Source organism: Epinephelus fuscoguttatus, linkage group LG22 (genome assembly GCF_011397635.1).
Source record: "Epinephelus fuscoguttatus linkage group LG22, E.fuscoguttatus.final_Chr_v1".
Lineage (NCBI taxonomy): Eukaryota > Metazoa > Chordata > Actinopteri > Perciformes > Serranidae > Epinephelus > Epinephelus fuscoguttatus.
In genome coordinates this window covers 2,311,985-2,334,739 of record NC_064773.1, presented here as the reverse complement: position 1 = coordinate 2,334,739, position 22,755 = coordinate 2,311,985, and the positions used below count along the sequence as shown (strand labels likewise).

General features: G+C 42.5%; 1 protein-coding gene across 1 annotated transcript in view; it reads left to right on the top strand.

The window, feature by feature from the left end:
* Positions 1 to 3,995: 3,995 nt before the first annotated feature.
* The window catches only part of dyrk2 (dual-specificity tyrosine-(Y)-phosphorylation regulated kinase 2), a 31,162-nt gene continuing 12,402 nt past the window's right edge, over positions 3,996 to 22,755 (top strand). The window contains exons 1-2 of the mRNA XM_049567462.1: positions 3,996 to 4,106; positions 18,435 to 18,538. Of these exons, the coding sequence (XP_049423419.1) occupies positions 4,067 to 4,106; positions 18,435 to 18,538 (144 nt within the window). The 5' untranslated portion in view covers positions 3,996 to 4,066. The remainder of the gene's footprint in view (positions 4,107 to 18,434; positions 18,539 to 22,755) is intronic.

Here is a 22,755-nt window from a genome sequence, read left to right as displayed (position 1 = left end):
TTTCCAAGGTCAAAAATTAACTCTTTAAATGCTCTCAGTACTAGTGAATGACTTCATTAGGTCTCTGGACAAAACCTTTTGATTTGCTGCTCGATTGTAACTCAAGGCCCTGATCACACAGGATGTGTTCTGCAGGCTGCAAAAGTTAGTTAAAAAAAGTTTATTGTTACCAGGCAACCACACCATCATGTCTTCACCCCAACCTTCCCTTGCTATCACTCTACTGTTTATTATTGTATGTATCCTGCAGTAATGAGTGTGTAGCTGCTGCCATGTTGAGGCAGAGGGTGCTGTCTGTAGCTCTGGCTGAGGGTGAGAGGCTGTCAGCAGATAAACAGAGATCTGTGTGGGTACATGAGACCCTAAAAAAGAGGCTGGATCATGGGGAGTACCACCAGTTGGTCCAGGAGCTTCTCCTCCATCATGGACGTTCACAGGCAGATTTCAGGATGACTCAGGGGCAGTTTGACAACCTGCTGTCTATCATCAGGCCGTATAGCTCTGGGTATCCAGCAACCACTACCACCAGTTTCTCCTCCATTGTTTACCACCTGTACACTTGTTGTCATGACCACCACAGAAGGCCCGCCTCTCAAATCATCCCATTGGACAATGGGGAACTGGCAGAGATGACATGGAGCGTTTTTCTGCTCTGAGTTGAAGTTTTTTTCAGCTCCAGCAAACACACTAGGCACCCAGACTGCAGAAACGCGAGGCGCATAGCAACACAAAAGCTTCATTCTCATTAAAATCAATGTCAAGAAGGCGCCTCCAGCTGCTAAAACGCGTCCTGTGTGATCAGGGTCTTAAGGAGTAGTGTGTGGGATTCAGTGACATCTAGTGGAGAGGACTGCAGGTTGCAACCAGCTGAAACTTCTCCCATGTGTTCAGGAGGTTTTTACCAAAAGCTGAATCATCCACAGAGGTCGCTTCCTCTACTGTAGAAACAAAGTGGACTGATTGGTCAGAATTTCCATGTGGGAAAAATCCAGGAAGTAAAGCAAACGTTGAAGAAGAGTACACAACGCAGGTTGATTTTAGCGCTGCTCATCGTGGACTATATTGCTGTCATTGTTCATTTTAGTCAAAGCATACAACAGTTTGAAAACGAGGCAAATGCGGCTCCAACTAGAAAACAATGTTTTGATGCATTGGATGTGCTGAATGTGCATATTAAGGCAGTACAGGAGGAGGTGCACATTAATAATCCTCCAGGACTGTAACATGCTCATGTTTAACCCAAACAATGTGTCATGTGACTGCAGTTGCTTCACATCCAGGTCGGAACACCTTCTCACCACAAACCAACCGCACCAGAGTTCCTTTGGAGCCGGACCGAGACGTCCTTGCTGTGTTCACACCTGCCCAAACGAACTGCATTTAAGCCCTGTTCGGACGGGATTAGTTTAACGTGGAGACGTGGGGTAAAGTAAGTATTACCAGGGATTTTAGTCTCGTCCGAACGAGGCATGTCTGTAATCATTATGGATAATGTCAGTAAAAATTACAGCGACTTTTATCTTCTGTAAAACGGTCCGGAGAAGATACCTCGGGTAATATTAATCCCGTGTGAACATGATCCTCTGTGTTTTTCCGATGATGGAGGAGCTTGAAGAAGCATTCAGTGTTGTTGGCAGTCATGATAGTGGACATTCTTCTAATGATGGCATAGGCCTACGTGGGAGACCAATTAAGAAGGTCAAGAAGAAAGCACTTTCCAGAGCCATGAGACTTCTGGTTGTGTTAGATCGGCCTAATATAAATCCATATTGCTAATCGTTGTGTACACACAATCCTGATCACGGGCAGTACTTCATATTGGGCTGATCATGGATTATTATTATCCTTCAGCTGATGCTTACAGGAAGCAACGTGCGACATGGGAGGTGACACCAGGGTGCAAACCGAGGTACCACTCCCACCTCTCGTAGAATTACGGAGTTTTATTGTCCCGTGTGAAGTGGACTTTTATATTTCAGACATCCTGTGGTAAACTGACATTAGTACGGAAGTGTACTGCATTCACTTGACAAATAAAAAAAGTCCTGTTTTTCTGAGTAATTTTTTTCTGTTTTTTTGAGTAATTTGTTTATTTTTCTGTTTTTCATGGTAATTTTTTTTCCTGAACGAGGAGTCGAGACACTTCAAAATCTCGCGAGAAGCTCCCACCTGGCACCTGCAAGTGAGTGATCCCTGCATCCATGGTGACACCTTGGATGCAGGGGTCACTTGCAGGTGCCAGGTGGGAGCTTCTCGCGAGATTTTGAAGTGTCTCGACTCCTCGTTCAGGAAAAAAAAGAATACCCCGAAAAACAGAAAAAATTACCCCGAAAACAGAAAAAATTACCCCGAAAAACAGAAAAAAATTACCCCGGAAAACAGAAAAAAATACTCAGAAAAGCAGAAAAAAATACTCAGAAAAACAGAAAAAAATTACCCCGAAAAACAGAAAAAAATTACTCAGAAAAACAGAAAAAATTACCCCGAAACACAGAAAAAAATTACCCCAAAAAACAGAAATAATTACTCTGAAAAACAGAAAAAAAATTACCCTGAAAAACAGAAAAAAATTACCCTGAAAAACAGAAATAATTACCCTGAAAAACAGAAAAAATTACTCTGAAAAACAGAAAAAAAATTACCCTGAAAAACAGGAAAAAAATTACCCTGAAAAACAGAAATAATCACTCAGAAAAACAGAAAAAATACTCTGAAAACCAGAAATAATTACTCCGAAAAACAGAAAAAATTACTCAGAAAAACAGAAAAAAATTACTCTGAAAAACAGAAAAAATTACTCTGAAAAACAGAAAAAAATACCCTGAAAAACAGAAAAAATACTCTGAAAAACAGAAAAAAAAATTACTCTGAAAAACAGAAAAAAATTACCCTGAAAAACAGAAAAAATTACTCTGAAAAACAGAAAAAATTACTCTGAAAAACAGGAAAAAAAATTACCCTGAAAAACAGAAATAATCACTCAGAAAAACAGAAAAAATACTCTGAAAACCAGAAAAAATTACTCCGAAAAACAGAAAAAATTACTCAGAAAAACAGAAAAAAATTACTCTGAAAAACAGAAAAAATTACTCTGAAAAACAGAAAAAAATACCCTGAAAAACAGAAAAAAATACTCTGAAAAACAGAAAAAAATTACTCTGAAAAACAGAAAAAATTACTCTGAAAAACAGAAAAAATTACTCTGAAAAACAGAAAAAAATTACCCTGAAAAACAGAAAAAATTACTCTGAAAAACAGAAAAAATTACTCTGAAAAACAGAAAAAATTACTCTGAAAAACAGAAAAAATTACTCTGAAAAACAGAAAAAAATTACCCTGAAAAACAGAAAAAATTACTCTGAAAAACAGAAAAAATTACTCTGAAAAACAGAAAAAATTACCCTGAAAAACAGAAAAAATACCCTGAAAACAGAAAAAAAATACCCTGAAAAACAGAAAAATAAATAAATTACTCAGAAAAACAGGGCTTTTTTTATTTGTCAAGTGAATGCAATACGCTTCCGTACATTAGTCCACATCCCTATGTAAAACTAATCCCGTCTGAATAGTACTCAAGGGAGCAAACAGACTTTGGCTGAACCGAACCGAAGTGAACAGGGCAGGCGTGAGAGCAGCCTGAAACTGTGGCTCTGCAGGTCGATGCCTCTCCCCTACTCTGATAAGGTGAGAACAGTCCCTAATATAATTGAATTTAATTAAATAATTTCTTGTGCTGTAACTACACGGCAGCTAGGCCTGCTATTATTGGCATAACAAGTTATATTAGTATTATTTTTTATCTGTGAATAAGGTTTATTTGAGAGTAAAAAGTGTTTTTGATGATAAGACTGAGTGAGTTGTGGATACACAGAGGAGGAGGAGGAAGGTTGATAACAGTTTATTTAGGGAGGAGGAGGAGGAGGAGGAGGAGGAGTGTGAGGGAGTTAGTGACCTGCGGGATTAGATTAGAAAGAAGGAGGAGTAGGGAGGAGGAAGAGGAGGAGCTGCAGATGGAGGAAGAGGAGGCGTCCTGTCCGTCTGTGTCCAGAGGAGAGGAGCGGCCGCCATGTTAACCAAGAAGCCCGGAACCTCGGTCCTCCCGACGGGTGAGCACAGCCTCTGTATCCGGCCTGAGGGCGCCTGAGCCCGGCCACTGTGGCGGGGACACTCCGCTGATCCTCCGCTTCTCATTAGCTCCGTTTGATTTAGCGTGAATTTGAGCGCAGTCAGTCGGAAGCGGATAAAAACAGTTGAGGGAAGGGCTGAGAGCTGTGCTAGCTAACTGAGCAGAAACAGCCTTTATGTGTCTGCTCCTCAAATAACGTGTGTTTATATGAGTTAAAATGGCAGACAGAGATGAAGCCGTTAATGTCAGGCGATATAAAGCAGAAATAATGTCAGCAGGTCCAGACGTCTTCCTGCCCTGTCCGTCTGTCAGGTTTATTTTTAGCTAGCTAGCTAACAGATGAGAAGTGACAGCAGCAGCACAAACAGCTTCCCTCTGTGTTTACTGCCTCTGTATCTAACGACTTTATCACAGTCTAACAGCGTGTGTGCTGCCTGCAATCTGGCTCTGTGTTTTTAGGCTCTGTGTTTAATGCTAGCTGTCATATTTGGTGGTGTTTCCTGCTGTTTAGTGTGTGTGTGTGTGTGTGTGTGTGTGTGTGTGTGTTATCGGTTGCTGGGTAATTCTTGGCCTCCAGCTCGGCAGACAGAAATAAAGCTTCGGTTCAGTTCAGTCAGAGGTCAGCTGGTTTCTCTTTTAGTCATTTAAAAGTCAGCAAAAACGTCATTTTACAGCTGTCAGCTCTTTAAAACATCTTATTTTATTGCAGCAGTTTGACAAACACACGTGAATGTTGTAACAGAGGTGTTGTAATGTGTTAATATTCAGCCTGAAACTGTGTCACAGCTTTAAACGCTGCTGCTGTCTCCACTTAACCCATCACATTATATTAGATTGCCCAAATATATCGGTATGTTCAATATTATTGGCTAGCTTGGTATCACCATATCAGGCAGTGAGTAACAATCAGTTGCAGTACAAAGATATTTCTGTGGTAACATGATAGTATACTTTCTACTGTAAAATGTCCCGTTCAGTACCCACTAGGGTTGCAGGGGACAGGGGTGGAGGGGTTTCAAGGTGTACAGTGGTATTACAGTGTACTTTACATTTACGCTACTGAAAAGAAAATACAAACACAACTGGACGGTGAATCTCACCTTTGTTTGAGCTATTTTCGAAAGGGGAGACCTTTCACACATACTTCCATTTCAAAAAAATGGTTTACAGTTTCAGTTGTAGTAATAAAACTCTTGTGCGACCATAAAAATACTTTGTTTCCATACCTTTAAGGGCACAAGTATACTGGCTGCGTGGCCAAACGTAGCGTACATAGTGTGCTGCGCCTGTGTGTATACTTGCTGCAGCACGGTCGTTCGTCGACACAGCCAAAGGCGAAAGAAGGTGGTGACACTGTATTTCCAGTGTAGTAGGAGGTAGGGGTGAGTTTGTGTAACTGATAATAATCCTGTGATAACCACGATGTTTTCTAAAATGGGTATCGTACCATAAAACTCTAATACTGTTGCAACCTTGGTACAAACCAGGGTTCATGTCTGTAATAACCAAATTATAGGGATGCTTGAAAAAAGGTTTGCTTACGTTTCATGTGTGTACAAATAACGGTCGATATGTTTGCTCAGAATTTTAAATCAGTCCTAAAATCTAGTAGCAGTGGAGATAATAACATGTGTAATAACAGGAAGTAGTATGCACTAAAGTATTTTAGATATCGGCATGCCTCATGTTATCGGCTAGTTTTTGGTATTGATGTATATATCAGGTGATAATTGTGATTATTCTGGATCATAGTTTCTCCACCACACTTAACGTTTCTACTACAAAATTTCCTGTTCAGTACAAACCAGGGTTCATATCTGTAATAACCAAATTTAAGTGATGCTTTTCAAAATTGTTTGTGAAAGTTATATGTTTACAAACATGGGCGATATATTATTACAGAACTTTAACTGCGGTAACAGTCTTAAAATCCAGTTTCAGTCGGGCTAACAACATGTCTAATAACAGGAAGTGTAGAAGATATTCCGTGATACCCATATGTAACAATTGATAATTGATTGGTAACTACGGCTGCAACGATATAAGTCGACTAATCGATGACTGATCAACTACTAAAATAATCTGTGATCAACTAATCGGTTTGAGTCATTTTTCACGTAAAAGTACTATAAAGTACCTAAAATACTCTTATTGCAGCTTCTTACGTTCAGATATTGGCAGCTTTACACACTCTCCCGTGGCGGTGCACTAAAACACTTTGGCGTGAGTACGAAACAAGACATTAGATGACATCGTTTTTGGTTTTGGGAGAGACAGACCGACATTTTTCAACATTTTAACACATTTTTCGATAAAATGACTAGTCGACTAATCGAAGAAATAATCGACAGGTTATTCGACAATGAAAATAATCGTTAGTTGCAGCCCTGCTGATAACCGTTACCAATATCGATATATCCACTCTCCCCCACCTGATTTCAGTGATCACTAGCCTTTAAAACCAGGAAAAGACAACACCATATCATAATATCCAAAATCCAAGATGATATCAAGTCTCATATCACGATATCAATATAAAATCGATATATTGCCCAGCCCTAGTCCTCAGCAAATTTCTGGAGGAAACCGTAGGGAGCAAGACAGGAAATGTTAAGGCAAAGAAAGAAGGGGATGGCAAGCAAGAAATTTGAATCAGTGACATTACGGTCTTAGGTGTCTGTGAAACTGCCAGGCCACCACGTCTTAACTTTTAAGAATAAACCCTGTGAGGTGCATGTAAAAGAATCAGTATTATAGTAATAACGTATTTTTTATGTTACGTCATTAGGTAGCCATGTTACCACAGCTAGGCCGGTGTTCCTCAAGTAGCCACTGGGCTGTTATTAGTAAATATAATGTGAGTGTTCTCCAGTAGCAATGTGACCACCACTAGCCCGCTGCATGCTAATGTCAGTGTTACTGTAGTTTGGAAAGAGATGATCGTAATGTAAAGACGAGACCCTCAGGAAGCCTCGTGGGTACCAGTCCAGTGTTTGCTCAGTTTGTCTGTGTACATAGAGACAAAAACACAGACAGCTCGTTCACAAACATGACATCACAGGTTAGTTTGTCATGTCTGGGTTTTAATTAGTGATGTCATTATCAGTTAATTTAGCTTTCGATAGCCTGGCCTGCATTAACAGCTGACTCTGTCATTGAGAGCATTTATAGGCTACCTGTGTCACTGTGCAGTTACACCTCCAAAACACCAGTGGGCGGTGGAGTTTCTGTTGAGTGCTGTAAAGTTTGATTCAAAACACACATTAAACACACATTAAACATGGCTTAATAGAGACAGTTTCAAACACAAATCAGCTTCACTATAACTCGCAGCATTCACAAACACTTGTCTCATACTAAACACGTTTTCCAAACAAATACAACATGCTAACGTTATTAGCACAAGCCTATGGCATTTACATTGTATAAATTAGCCTTGCAGAAATTTTTCTACTAAAAGACAAATCACACACAGGACTTAAAATGCTGTTTTGTGGAGGCTTTATTGTCTTTTAAGTAACGCCGCAGAAGTAAGCCCGAGGGAGCAAACACCCTCATTTTAAGCAGCAAAACCCTTTTAGCATTGATAACTATTTCAGCACCACTGGCCGTGCTGATGCTGCTGATAGAGCTAGCGTATGCTAAAAGGATTCTGCAGCTCAAAACTGAGCCATACTCAGCAGGCACCCTGGGGAGAGACCGGATGGTTAGTGCAATGTTTCTGCAGCAGCGCCATCCCCAGGGTCCAAAATTAACACCTGCCAAGTGCTAAACATGAGTAGGTTTTCTGTTTGGAAAGTAATTTCAGAAGGCTATCTGCCACATTGGAGGATAAATGAAAAGACTGTGCAGCGGCGTTTTTGTGTCATTTATTGTCGCTTTGCTTCTGACCTTTGTTTCAGTGATGAGTTTCACTGTCACTCAGCAGCAGGACTTCATGGTGCATTCAGGTACACCTTGTAAACGCTGAAATCTACATTGCTTTGTGTGGCAAAGCATGTGGACCCAACCATGGTGCATTCACGTGCACCACGTAAACTCAGGAATCTACACACAAATAGCTGTTTAAAAAGTCGTCTTGTTGAACATTTGTCATGACGTATTAATGCAGCAATTAACTCATGTACATACAACGTGGCCAGTAAAAATATACGTCTTCAAAATAATCTTAATTATCACTTGCTGCCGGTCTGCTGCTCCCGCTCACTACTGTTATTTTTGCGGCTAGAAAATATCTTTGGCCTAATTGTAATTGTTGTCTAATTGCATAGCAGTGTCACAGCATAGTCGTAGTACCACTACTACACTGACAAGTACCAAACTTAACCTTTCGACCAACATGCATAACCTGTAAAAAAATATTTTTTGGCAGTTGAACGAGTAACAACTTATTGTTCTGAGGCATTAATGTAGCTCACAGATTATTTATTGTTATACAGAGTCTTCTAGAGCTGCAGATTGGCAAGGATCAGGCGACAGTCAGTCTGATTGTACATTTATGGATTGAAGTCTTTACCAGACTGAATGTGATTTTAGGGTTGTTTCTGGATCGTGTTTCAGTTGCTGGATTTTCATACAGGTCTGTGTGTGTAATCTGTGTCTGTCATCTTTCTGTTGACCACATGTGTTCACCGTATTGCTGGTTTTATAATCAGTTCATTAGTGGTTTGAATTTGTAGCCAGTGTTTCTGCTGGATGCTGCAGTTTTCTGTTTTGATCCATTTCGCTCCCAGTTTCATACGATATACATTCACACAGTAAAGATGAACTTTTATAATGAACTAATCCTGACAATACACTGTGAATGACCAGCCATCAGCTAACGACCAAATACAGCCAAGTTCAAATGTGAAAACTTTACGAGCAGATGTTTTTGTCCCCTTCCCTCCACAGACCGACCATTTTTGACTTTTGTCCGGCTGTAAGCGGCTTCTCCATTTCTGTAGAGGTGTAGGAATAGTGTCCAATACTTCATAATCCCTCAGTATGCTTCACATGAACTAGTCTGTACCTTAGACTGTAGAAAATAATGGACGTAAATGGTACACTTTTCTAGTCACTGCTTTCACACACACTCACACACCGATCAAACAGCCATCAGGAGCAATTTGTGTTCCAGTATTTTGCCAAATGATACTTCGACATGTGGACGTGAGGAACCCGGGGATCAAACCTCCAATTGTCCAATTAGTGGACGACCCGCTCTTTCCCCATGAGCCACCATGACGTCACCCATTGGTTTTCAGTCTCCCATTTCGAAGCCTTGAGTTCAGCATTTTGTTTGTCATCTTGGATTCCTGAAGTCAGAAGTGACCATATTTGTACAGGAGGGTGGGGCTAACCCTAACGCTAGCTGCTAGCTTGGTTAGCACGGTGCATTTACAGCTATGATTAACTGTGATAATACTTAAGCTAATGCTAATTTTTGCTAGCAAGTTGTCAAGTCTGACGAGTCTCGACTTCTTGAATCGTACAATTGGGAGATAATGGAGCAAACTTTCGACAGCCTCTTCTGAACAATTGAGAGATTTTCAACTGTAATTGCTCAGACTTAACTTAAAAAAGGCGTAGCGCTCTGAGAACAGATGCTGGGTGGGCGCTGTTTCTCCAGGTGGCCGCATATGCGCGCTCTACATTAGGATAAATTGATAAAAGATGCCGGCGCTAACAGAAGAAAGTGTTGGATTGTGTCACAAAACTGCAAATATAGTTGTAGTCATTCTCCGTCGACAGAGTTTAGAGGGTTTTGTCTTTATTTAGTCTTTCCAAAACCAAAACTTGAGCTCAGGTGTGAGGAGCAGATTGGTCTATGTCTTTGTCTGCTGTAGGATATCATACTATAAAAATATCCCCAAAGTAGTGATTACACTCCAGAAACCCCAGCCAGAAGCCCTTTTTAGACAGGAATTGTGCAAATTTGCAGGAAAGCCCAATCAGTCTTCTTTCAGCATTGGCAGTATAAAAACAAAATCAGGGAGTGCAGCAAAATGCCGCCTACCTACTTTTGTTTATACAGAATGTGCCTTTTTCGGGGCAATGGGGGGCGTGAGCAAGTAACAAAACGTGTAGCTCAGCGTGTGACGTAAACAGTGACATGGGAGGGAAGCCACAGCTGGTCAGTCCTTCGGCGATTCTCTCGTAAGTCGGCCCGTTCTTCACCATCCCGTCATCTGACGGTTAATGGCCTCTTCGTTTGCGAGGACAAGGAGGGCGCGCAATTCCTTGTCTCCCCAGTTGCTCATCTTTACAGTGTCTGTCAGGTTTGTGTTTCCCTCTTGCTACTAGCTGCTCGCTAATTCCTGCTATCAGCTGTTTCCTGTTTATCCACCGCCAGTGGATCGCACGTGCGGCGTCATCAACAGCTCCTCCCACAAGTCTTCAACAGCCCCTCCCACAAGTCATCAACAGCCCCTCCCACAAGTCATCAACAGCCCCTCCCGTCGTAGAAGGCCGCCTCTGTCTTTTTAAACCAAAAAAAGGTTCCACCAATATGTCTACCCTACGAGGAGGAAAATTGGGCACCTCGGATCAACTCGTCAATCTGGGTCTGCGTCTAAACGCTCGCAGCTTGCTGGCAAAACGGGCCAACATTCGCGGAAAATCTGGCAGCGTAAAAGGCCAATGTTTCGTGAGGAGTAGTTATATTTGGCCTTTTCTCTTGTAAAGCTAACAGTTTCAGCGTGGTTGTTTGCCATGTATTGTAAAGAGGGGAGTGAGGTTAAGCTACAGCTGATAAAACCTGACGTCTATTGTTCGTGTTTCAGCTGTGATGAATCTGAGAAATCAAGTATCGTTGTCTGTTGTGCTGCGAACTTTGTTGTTAAATCTGCACATGTACCAGACACTATCTGATGATCTCACAGGCACCTAATCTGAAGCGAACTGAGGCCTTTAGACTTGTGATACACTAAGTGTTGTTGTTTACAGTGAAGACATGCTGCAGACTGTAAATGTCGTCAGACCCAGCAGAAAGTTTTTAACAGGAATCCTAAAAACCCTCCAGATATTCAGTTATCAGCAGCTTGAGATGAAAAACGAGGTTTTTGTTTAAAACTTCCAGGTGACTTTGTGGATTTGTAGGTTAGTGTTTTTTTGTACTCATCACGTCTGTGAGTTTGGGAACCAGCTGAGCATTACCCAGCTGCATGTGTGCGGTCACGTTGCTGCAGATTTTTTCCCACTCGTCCTGTCGAGCAGCATGCCGGGCGTGCTCGCCGGCGCTCTGGCATTTCCAGCTCGGTGTCAAATTCACATTCAGCACGCTGCTTTTCCACTCTGTTAGCGTGCATCTGTCAGGCTGGCAGCAGGGGAGACTGTATGTGCTGTCCAGTATAGACCCCTGTTACGTTACCAGTATGTGCTGTACGGGCCAGCAGAGCACTGTACTGTGATATACTGCAGAGAGAACGGTCTGAAATAGAGCCTGAGAGATACGGGATTATTTCAGGCTGATGTTCATGTTACTGTGTCACATTAACGCCACAATGATGCTTCATTAGTTGATACAAAAAAAATCTATTTTTAAGTTCCTTCAAGTTTGTTGTTTTGTTGAGTTGTGAAAAAAAGTTCAAAGCAGGATGTATACACGTGGTGACGAAATATTATACGTACATCTGTTCCGCACACTGTGATTGGTCGAGGAAAATCTGTCTTGCGCCGCAAACAAAACGTACCTCACTTTTTCGCCGTGTAATATTTGTGTTCTGTTTGAATGAGTCGCGACAAAGATAACAGTTTGAAAAATACATTGACGTGCAAATTTATCACGTGGGAAAAAATGTGTAATAAGCTAAAGCTTTGGCTGACACCTTCAGCCCTGTTTTGTCAATCTTTTTTGTTTTTAATGCTAAAAAGCATCAACGTAAAGTTTGTTTATTGTCCATCTGCCAGCGCATCTGAGTTTTATAAGTTGAAAATGACCGAAATAAACTAAACTAAGCAACTGAGTCATGTTTTAGGATGATTTAAGGTCGTGTGTCCACCGAGCATTGTTTTTCTTTTTCAGCAGAGAAGTGGTGGCAGGGTGTTGAGAAGCGCACAGATCAAGACACAGGTTAAAGTGCAGCCACACAATTTGGTAAAAAAGACATTTGACGTGAATGCTTTTTAAACTCCGCTCCGTTTCCATTTTGTTTGCCTGTAGCGTGCGTATGCGTAATGACGTGAGGCATTATGTGGTATCGGACTGGTCATAGGCTGTACTCGCCGATACCCGATACCGCATTTTAGGCAGTATCGGAGGCATTTCCGATACTGGTATCGATATCGGTACAACTCTAGTAGCAGAGGGTTGTCACAGTTAACGTCAAGCTTACAAAGCTAACGGTGATAAAAGCTCAACACTCATTAGCGACATCCAGCGTCTGCCGACCGATCGGCTGCCAAAACATGAGCTCTTCTGTCTTTGTTGTGTAGAAAGTAGCCAAGCTTCCGACGCGGAAGTGATGCCATCGGGCCCTTTCTGAAAAGTTCAGAGATTTTCAACGTAAAGCGTTCGGAGCGGCTGCACAAAAAAGGCAGAGCGCTCTGGAAAAATACGCTGGGCTTCTCTTTAAAAAGAACTAAAAAGATACTGGCACTGAGAGATAACGCTGCGTGGACACAGGCCCGAACAGAGTGAGAGAAAAGATTTCAATTGGGGCTGCAGGATCATTTTCACCGTCATGATTCTAACTTTTAAGTTAGATACGTTATCATTTAGTTTATAAAATAGTGGGAAAAAAAACAAGATGATTTCTGCAAATGTCACCAACAGTCCAAATCCAGATATATTCCATTTACAACAATACAGAATTTTGCTGAAATAAATGACTGAAACATTTAATTCATGACCCAAACTGGTGACTGATATTGTTGTTGATCAATTAATAGATTAACTGACTCTTTGTTCAGAGGATTTAACTCATATTATTCACTTTAACGTGCAGCTTATAACAACTGTGAGAGCTGAGAGAGACAACGTCTGCAGTGAGGCTGCAACCAATGATTATTTTCATTATTAAAAAATCTGACACTTGTTGTCCTGGTAAAGAAACGAATAGCGTCAGTTTTGTCAGACCAAAGATATTCTATTTAAAACAATATACAACAGCAGGAAGTCTAAATGAGCTGTAAGCAGAGAATAATATTCCTCACATTTGTTTGATGAATAATAAATCAATCTACGATCAGTTTCTGTGTTGGTCTGCAGCAGAGATTCAGGATCAGATCAGACTGAAGCTGGTGTGTATTAATAACGATCAGATCATATTGTCATGTATTGATTGATTGTCTCAGCCTTCAGTCATCAGCAGGATCACAGAGCAGACGCATCAGAGAGGCCGTATTGTTTCACCGCAGCTGCAGCTTCTGTTCGCTACACATTAGAGGCCGTATTGTCTGCATGTTCTCGTTCATGTTTTACAGCGTGTTGGCAGTCTGCAGCGTGGATCTGAGTCGTCGTCCTCATTAGCAGGATTACAGCGAGCGTTGAGATTAGAGGCAGAGAGCAGCAGCAGAGACCATCTGTCTGCTTTAACCTGCACGAGATCTGTTCGCAGACCCACTGTCACATCACAGAATGTTTCTGTGATCTCCATCACTGATCTGAATGCTACATCACAGCTCAAACAATCCGTCAAGCAGTTAGTCGACTGAATCAGTTTAGAAGAAAAACCTTCAAACGCTGGCTCTGAAATAGGAAGATTTAAATAATCAGCAACTATTTAAATAATCAGTTCAGTTCATGTTTTGAGATGGTAAACTGAGTTAAAAGGGGGTTCAGTGGGACGTTCAGGGTAACAGGAGGGTTGGAAATTAACTTTCTGTCCACATGCATGTCAGAGCAGTTAGAGTGTCCTCAGCTTTTATAATGCAGTGTGTTTGTTTTCGAGTCAAACATAATACATTTAACATTTAAAGGAAGGAAACGGCATTTTGATGTGTAAATTCTGCCAAATTTTATGAGATTATGTTAAAAAAAAAAGTGTACCTGACAGTGGGCAAATTTGTGCTTGAAATGTTTTAAATTTTGAATTCAGTTCAACAGAATTTTAACAGGGTGAAGCTGAAATGGTTAGGATTTTGTTTCTCAGTTGTGAGGATTTGCTGTCTCTTTTTTTTGTGCATTATGGGGAAGGAATCACCACAGGACCCACGATACAGTATTTTTTTTTTTTTTTTTTACAATGATTAGGTCACGATATGATATTTTGTGATATTAAATGTATTGCGATAAAATATATTGCGATATATCACGATTTATTACCTGTTTTTCCAACTGCAAATTATTTCAACAAAGGAAAACTTTGTCAACATCAGTTTGACCTCCTCAGATGAAGTTTTCAGTCTGTTCATCGACTTTAATCATTTTTATTGCAGCTAAATGTGACACAGAGCAGACAGACTGACCAGCACCGTTATAACACCTGTCAGACGGAACTGTGGGCAGATTTAACGCCCTCTGAGAGGACAGATTTTGTTTTTTAAATATCGTAGATAAGCAAATGTACACAGTGTGATAACTGTCAGTTTTTATATCATGTTATACCTTGAAACGAGTCTTTTGCTGCAACCTTGAATATTAGACTGATTAAATTCCAGTTTGAAGGCGTCACTTTGGGCTCTGAGAAGTTGGGATTGTTCGCACAGTTTCAAATGAATTAATCATAATAATAATTGGCAGGTTATGTGATAATGAACAAAGTGTTAGTTGCTGCCGATGTCACACGTATGAAGAGGTAACACAAGAATTAACACTGCAATGTCAGAAAAGAACTGGGAGCAATGCACTCTTTGGTTTAAACCTGCAAAACATTTTGTTAAGTGGAGCATGTTGTCCGTTAAATATCGCTGAGTCATGCTTTGTCCTCCTGATAAGTCAAACTCGATTGTTTAGTTGTGGCACTGCGTCTGACTGAAGTAGATGCCGACACAGCATTGGAAGGAAAAGTCCAACACTTAGTATCAGTCACTGCTCAGATAGCTGTCCGCCATGACCTCTGACCTTTGCCCCTGCTGTGTTGTTGCTGATGTCATGTTGCCATGAAAGGAGGTGAAGCTGCAGAGAGACAGAGACAGAGGTGGAGACACTGAGGATTACCATCAGTCTATATTAAAACCTTCATCCTCCTTAAACTGAGTCAACCTGCAGGACCTGCGGCCTCCAGACTGGAACACTGTGGCCTGGATCAGTCCGCTCAGACGCTGTTTCAGTGCAGACGTACGCTCTGTGGCCACTTTATTAGGTACACCTGTACAATCTAATGCAGCCCCAAAGCTCAGCAATAAATCCTCCTGTTTTTTAAAGATATTTTTTGATAGGACAGACACAGCATGAAGGGGGACAGCATGCAGCAAAGGGCTGTGGGCTGGAATCAAACCTGCAGCCGCTGTGGCAAGGACACAGCCTTTATACACGGGGCACACCAGCAATAAATTCTGTAGCATTGTCAGAGAGGTCTTAATTTAACTACATGTGTACTACAGAGGTCGTAGTTAGCAGTGCATCACACTGAGAGGTGCGTGAGGAGGGAAGAATATTAGAATATTAGCACTCAGACCTGTGCAGGAAACATGTATTTGATTCAACACCTCTCAGAAACAAACACAGCTCATTATAAACTTCATAAAGAGAGAATATGAGGCAGAGCTGGATCAGATCATACAGATGTACCTGTCAGAGTTTCTCAGACGTGAGGACTTGTTTGCTTCTCTCCTGATTAAACTGTTTGAGTTCTTGGTTTGTTGGTTGTTTAAAGACGTCGTCATGCGATGGGCGTCGACAGATTAGAGCTGCATTGATCATTCAACGAATGAGAGAGATGCACAATATTGGACTTTTTTGCTGATATCCAGTAACTAACAACTGATTTGGCCGATAACCAATATCAATATACCAATTTTTTCCTCACCTATTTTCAGTGATCATCAGGTTTCTTCTGTAGATGAATTAACTTTATATTATACATCCACACTCTGATGGTGACGGCCCACCAGCAGATGGAGACATGAAATACTTTTCGGGGAATGTAATATTCAGTCATTGTGCAAAATAGAAACAGCAAGTTGGCCGATTCTGATTTGGTTCATTTTAAAGCTGATATCTAGCCTGGAAATCCAGACTCAAATCTAGAAAGATTTTGAGTCTGGCCCTCACCGATACACCCTTCCTACCCAAGGGGCGGCACTAACTGAGGCATATTAAATGCCGCTGCACGCAATTGGATAGCACGATGGCCAATCACCAGCTGCCATCTTGGCTGTTTACTTTCCGCCTTCTACAGCGCAGCACTGTCTTCATCATGTTACGCCCGCCCAGAGCCCGCCTCTGTCAGATGGACTGATCTGATTGGTCCGATAGGTGATTCAACGGGCTCTGGTCATCTGGGCCAGATGCCTCTGCAGAGCAAATTAGAATTTGCTAGGGGCGGGGCATCTCCAGGTTTCCAGGTTAGCCGATATCGGCCAATACCAGTGACGCACCAATATTATCGTGCATCCCTAATCCACAGAACGTTAATTAAAACTTATCAATTATTCATTTCAGTCATTTTCCAAGCAAAAATTGCCGAACATTATCTGGTTCCCGCTTCTCAAATGTGAGACTTGGCTGTTAGCTGAATATATTCACGTCTGGACTGTAAAAAAAAAAACAAAGCAAAATGAGGCATCGCTGTGGACTTTTTCCACATATTTCACAGACGAAATGAGAAAAGCATCTGCAGATTCATCAGTAAAGAAAATAATTGTTCATTTTAAGTAGGTGACTAAATCCCAAGATTCATCACGATACAATATTATATTGATTCTTTGGATATGATATCTGCTGATGTCACAAAGTCGGCCATGATAAAATTTTGATTTGATTCAGTACAGACTCAGGACTACGGTCAGTATGAGACAATATCAATAAATATCCTCGCTGTCTTTTTTCGCGTCTGCACTGGTGATATCTCAAGCACGCCCCAAGGGAATGTCTAAAATTTGGCACAAACATCCACTTGGACTGACGAATAAACTGATTAGAGTTATGTGGTCAAAGGACAGTGACCTCACTAATTATGACAGAACTTCATACAAATGTTTCACAGGATAAAAGAAAGACGCGATGACATTTAATATCTAAAAGGTCGAGGGGTTAACTTCACTGTGACGTCATAATGTTCTTCATAAAACACTTTCCTGTCCATTATTCGACGTCATGTCTCTGTTGAAAATTTGACAATAAAATTATAAGAACTAGGTACAGTATATCTGACTTTAAATTGAAGAACTGAACGGTTTTGTGCAGGAATGTACAAAATAAATAAATAGTTAGTTGCAGCCTCAGTTCTCAAAGATAGCACTGATGTGCTCTGACTGTAGGTCACAGCTTAACCCACTCTGATTATTTAAATAGATTATTTTAAGCTTGTAGAAATAGATAATCAATTGCTTGATCAGTGTGAGCGCTGCTGCTGGATGTGGAGAAGTGTCAGCCGGAGCACTGGAGGTTGTCCGAGTTCATGATTAACTGTGATTGATGCTTTCAGGGATTTAAGATGTGGTGCGCTGGCACATCTTTAAAATAACTGTTATATATGGAGGGCGATAAAGGCCACAAGCGTCCGTCTCTGTTGAGTCTAAACATATCTAATCTAACTCTGATCTCTCTGTGAAAACACTTGAGTCCGTCGGAGGGATTCAGACCACTTTCGAGTATTTTGGGAGCTTGACAAGCATCCTGATATGTGCGTTATGTAACGAGCTCTTTTGGTGGTGGTCGTGTCATGTGATATTTGATCTGCTGAGGGGAGGCATCGACACATCTTGTACTCTGAAAGGTTGATACTCTATCATGTTGTCAAACCTGGCAACCTCGCTGTGAGGACAAGACTTGAGCAGATAACTCCGGCGCTAACGGCTGCTGAGACCACAGTGTCTCTTGTTTTACTGTAAATGACGCAGCCAGGCTAAGAGCTTCCCCCTGCCTCCAGTCTTTGTGCTAAGCTAGGCTAAACACTGGGTTTAAGGAGCTGAAGAGTGAGAGGCTGAACAATACACACAGAGACAAGATATGTAAAAACATTCACAGTTGCAGCTTCTCACATGTGATTATTTACTCCTTTTCTGTTTTATATAATAATACAATTGAACATCTTTGGATTTTCACTGTTGATGACAGAAACAAACTGCAGACGCCATGTTGGGCTGCACGCTGTAACTTGTGATGCTGGATTTTTCTCAGTACTGGACACATGGAAATTAAACTGATGTTCATCTTTTCACCTGAATAAAAATAATCAGAAAAATGAAACTTAACTTCCGTCTCTCTTTCATTCATTTTCAGGCAAAGCGGTCGAGCAGGTTTACTCTCCAGGTCACAGTGGCTCTCAGACAACGTCGCCTGTCGCACTGCCGCGACTTCGCAACAACAACCACCATCCCCTGACGGTACGCACACTCACTCACACCTTTCTTTCTAATTTACCGCATTAATGATGTCATTGGCGGCTTTACAACCCCCCAAATGTGGCGGTAACAGTGTGAACTCTAATCATTAAAAGAACACACACACAGTAACAGATTTGGTGGTGATCAACACTTTGTGTTGAACCTTGATACCTTTACTGCGAGCGCAGGCTGACATGTGTCAGCAGCATCACGTATGAACAATTGTCCAATTAGTCGGTATATTTTTAAGTTCTTGGTTTGACATGACAAAAAAGTACATTAAAACATTCTTATATTTCCTCCAAACCTTGAGAACAACAGTACTGTTTTGTAATTTATACCACTATGGAAAGATTTCACGCCCGAGGCATCACTGCAATAATTATGCAACACAGAGCGGAAATCACACACACAGTGAAGTGGAGCTCCAGTCCCAGCTGGACGAGGACATCTAACTGGCCTACTGTCCTTGTCCCAGTATACAAGCACGGGAGGGGAATCCATTTATTGAGCCAAGTATGTGCGACTCCTCTACGATAGGTGGAGATATGCCCCCTTTCAGCTTGTTAGTATTGGACCTTTTTCCTGTTGACCTATTACGTCACAGACCAAACAATGGACAAACAAGTTAGCTACGGTTAGCTAGCAGCTAACTGCTACCATTGTGGACAACTTTACAGCTCTGTACATTTGGTGCGTCCAAAAAGTCACGGCTCTGGATGTAGATTTCTCCATGTTGTTACCGGCTTCTTCTTCTCTTACACATTTAATGCTATTGGACTTCCGGGTCAAAGCCCGGGGCGGAAACTGTGGAGCATGCTCAGAGCGCCTCGGCCAGTTTGGGTCTGATTGACTGTATACATGCAGGAGTCACATGATCTGGGTGTGTTAGTCCCACTGTGACACATTCACTGCATGCGTGCATTCACTAAACATGTTAGTCGCATAAACATGTTTACGTGTATTTTGAAAGTCTGACACAATAAATCCATTTTCTCTGTCGTCAGACTGAGTGTCGTATTTTCAAATCAACAAAACTTTTGCAAAGCTGCTCACAGGACAGTCAAGCATCATCGGGTCAACATCAACAGTCAGTACAGTAGGTTACTGATCAGAGGCCCGATCGCATCATCACAGTGTAGCTTTATCAGGAGAGATAACATGGTGCGTTTTAGCGAATGAAGAAATGAGGAGTTTGTACATAAAATCTACTGAAGTAAGAACGTAGGAACAGAGAACCTTCAGCACTTTTATATAAAACACAAGCACTTCTCTTTGAAACCTAAAGGAACATCAGCGACATGTATGGAAACATGTGCCAGAGCGTCCTGGTTGAACTGCGTCTATTTTTGGGGTCATGAGCAGATAAATCACAGACGAGGTTCATCAGACGTGCGGCTGCTTGTTCTTTTGTTCTCTACATACACACAGAAATGCCATTTAAATCCATCAACCACCAGCTCTCTCAGCTGGAGTCAGCCCGTTGCTATAGTTACAGTTTGGCTTCTGAAGGTCGACGGCGACCACGTGAAGCCGTCCATTCCCCGACACGGACCTGCTGCCTCAGAGCCGTGCTGGCTTCAGAGGGCGAGCTGCAGTTAACGAGTTAGCATGTGGTTAGCTTTGCGAGGCAACGAGCCGAGCAGCAGTTCTCTGAAACAGTCAGCTGCAGCCACGCGGCTAATTATAGCCCTCTGCTCCAGGATGCTTTAAACAGCTGATTGGTTTATAGGCTGGTGTGAAGGACGGACACACACACACACACACAACACAATACACACACACACACACACACACACACTCACTCTAATGGTATAAAGATACAGCATTACCTTCAGAGTGGCTGTTAGCTTTAGCAGGGTTTTCCCGTGAGATGTTATAGTGAAGGTTTTTATTTATTCATGCTAACATTAAGCTTCAAGGAGACGATCAGAACGTCCTTATCAGTTATCAGTCACCACATATTTAATGAGCGAGGCATCTACAAAGTGGCCAGAGCACATTTACAACCTTTTATAACCGAGAAATATCAGCAGTTTACCAGTGATATCAGTGATACTGTCGTAGCACTGACACTTTCACCGTCAACAGCTCAGGGCTGCCTTCTGGGAAATTCGTCAGTGTATGATTGTTTACTGTGAAGAGAAAAATGCCTCGAGGATTCTGTGCTTCGATCACTTTTCTAAAAACTTAATATTTTATAAATTGGTGGATGAATCGATCAGAAAAGTATCTGTAAGCTGCAGCGTGTGTCACAGCAAAATAAAACATCGCTGGTTTATTGTGTGTGTGTGTGTGTGTGTGTGTGTGTGTGAAGGTGTTGTCAGGTAAAGAAGGAGTCAGCACTTAGTTCTCATGTGGTGTTTGTTATTGTTTTGGTTTCGTCTCTTGAGTCACTTCCTTTTTTTGACACTTTAATCCACTGATTGGACGGATTACAACACACACACTCAAACAGTAGGCCTTTGAACTGAGCTGCGTGTGTGTGTGTGTGTGTGTGTGTGTGTGTGTGTGTGTGTGTGTGTGTGTGTGTGTGAACCTCTGTTATCTGAAAGGACCCAGGTGTGCTGGTCACCACGGCAACAAGGGGTGAGTCACTGAGTGAGAGACAATAACAGAGACAGACAGCTGTCCCTCTGTCATCAGTGATGAGACTGTTGGAGGGAACTGATGATTAATTAATGGACGTTATTGATCTGAGATCGTCCAGCAGAGGACAGGCTCTGTGTTGTGTTCAAGAACATCCCGACATCTGAGGATTAACAGTTATTGTTTTGTCAACATCAGTCAGGAAAGGGTTAACTGGTTGTCTTCTGGAGGTTTGATTCTCATGTCTTTGTCTCGTGTGTCGTCCTCTTGTCCTCTTCTGTCAGTCCTCCTGTCCTCTTCTGTCAGTCCTCCTCCTCCTCCTGTCCTCTTCTGTCAGTCCTCCTCCTCCTCCTGTCCTCTTCTGTCAGTCCTCCTCCTCCTCCTGTCCTCTTCTGTCAGTCCTCCTCCTCCTGTCCTCTTCTGTCAGTCCTCCTCTTCCTCCTGTCCTCTTCTGTCAGTCCTCCTGTCCTCTTCCTCCTGTCCTCCTCCTCCTCCTGTCCTCTTCCTCCTGTCCTCCTCTTCCTCCTGTCCTCTTCTGTCAGTCCTCCTCCTCCTGACCTCTTCTGTCAGTCCTCCTCCTCCTCCTCCTCCTCCTCCTCGTGTCCTCTTCTGTCAATCCTCCTGTCCTCTTCTGTCAATCCTCCTCCTCCTCCTCCTCCTCCTGTCCTCTTCTGTCAGTCCTCCTCCTCCTCCTGACCTCTTCTGTCAGTCCTCCTCCTCCTGTCCTCTTCTGTCAGTCCTCCTCTTCCTCCTGTCCTCTTCTGTCAGTCCTCCTGTCCTCTTCTGTCAGTCCTCCTCTTCCTCCTGTCCTCTTCTGTCAGTCCTCCTCTTCCTCCTGTCCTCTTCTGTCAGTCCTCCTGTCCTCTTCTGTCAGTCCTCCTCCTCTTCCTGACCTCTTCTGTCAGTCCTCCTCCTCCTCCTGTCCTCTTCTATCAGTCCTCCTGTCCTCTTCTTTCAGTCCTCTTCCTCCTCCTGTCAGTCCTCCTCCTGTCCTCTTCTGTCAGTCCTCCTCCTCCTGTCCTCTTCTATCAGTCCTCCTGTCCTCTTCTTTCAGTCCTCTTCCTCCTGTCCTCTTCTGTCAGTCCTCCTCCTCCTGTCCTCTTCTGTCAGTCCTCCTCCTCTTCCTGACCTCTTCTGTCAGTCCTCCTCCTCCTCCTCCTCCTGTCCTCTTCTGTCAGTCCTCCTCCTCCTGTCCTCTTCTATCAGTCCTCCTGTCCTCTTCTTTCAGTCCTCTTCCTCCTGTCCTCTTCTGTCAGTCCTCCTCCTCTTCCTGACCTCTTCTGTCAGTCCTCCTCCTCCTGTCCTCTTCTATCAGTCCTCCTGTCCTCTTCTTTCAGTCCTCTTCCTCCTCCTGTCAGTCCTACTCCTGTCCTCTTCTATCAGTCCTCCTCCTCCTCCTGACCTCTTCTGTCAGTCCTCCTCCTCCTCCTGTCCTCTTCTATCAGTCCTCCTGTCCTCTTCTTTCAGTCCTCTTCCTCCTCCTGTCAGTCCTCCTCCTGTCCTCTTCTGTCAGTCCTCCTCCTCCTGTCCTCTTCTATCAGTCCTCCTGTCCTCTTCTTTCAGTCCTCTTCCTCCTCCTGTCAGTCCTACTCCTGTCCTATTCTATCAGTCCTCTTCCTCCTGTCCTC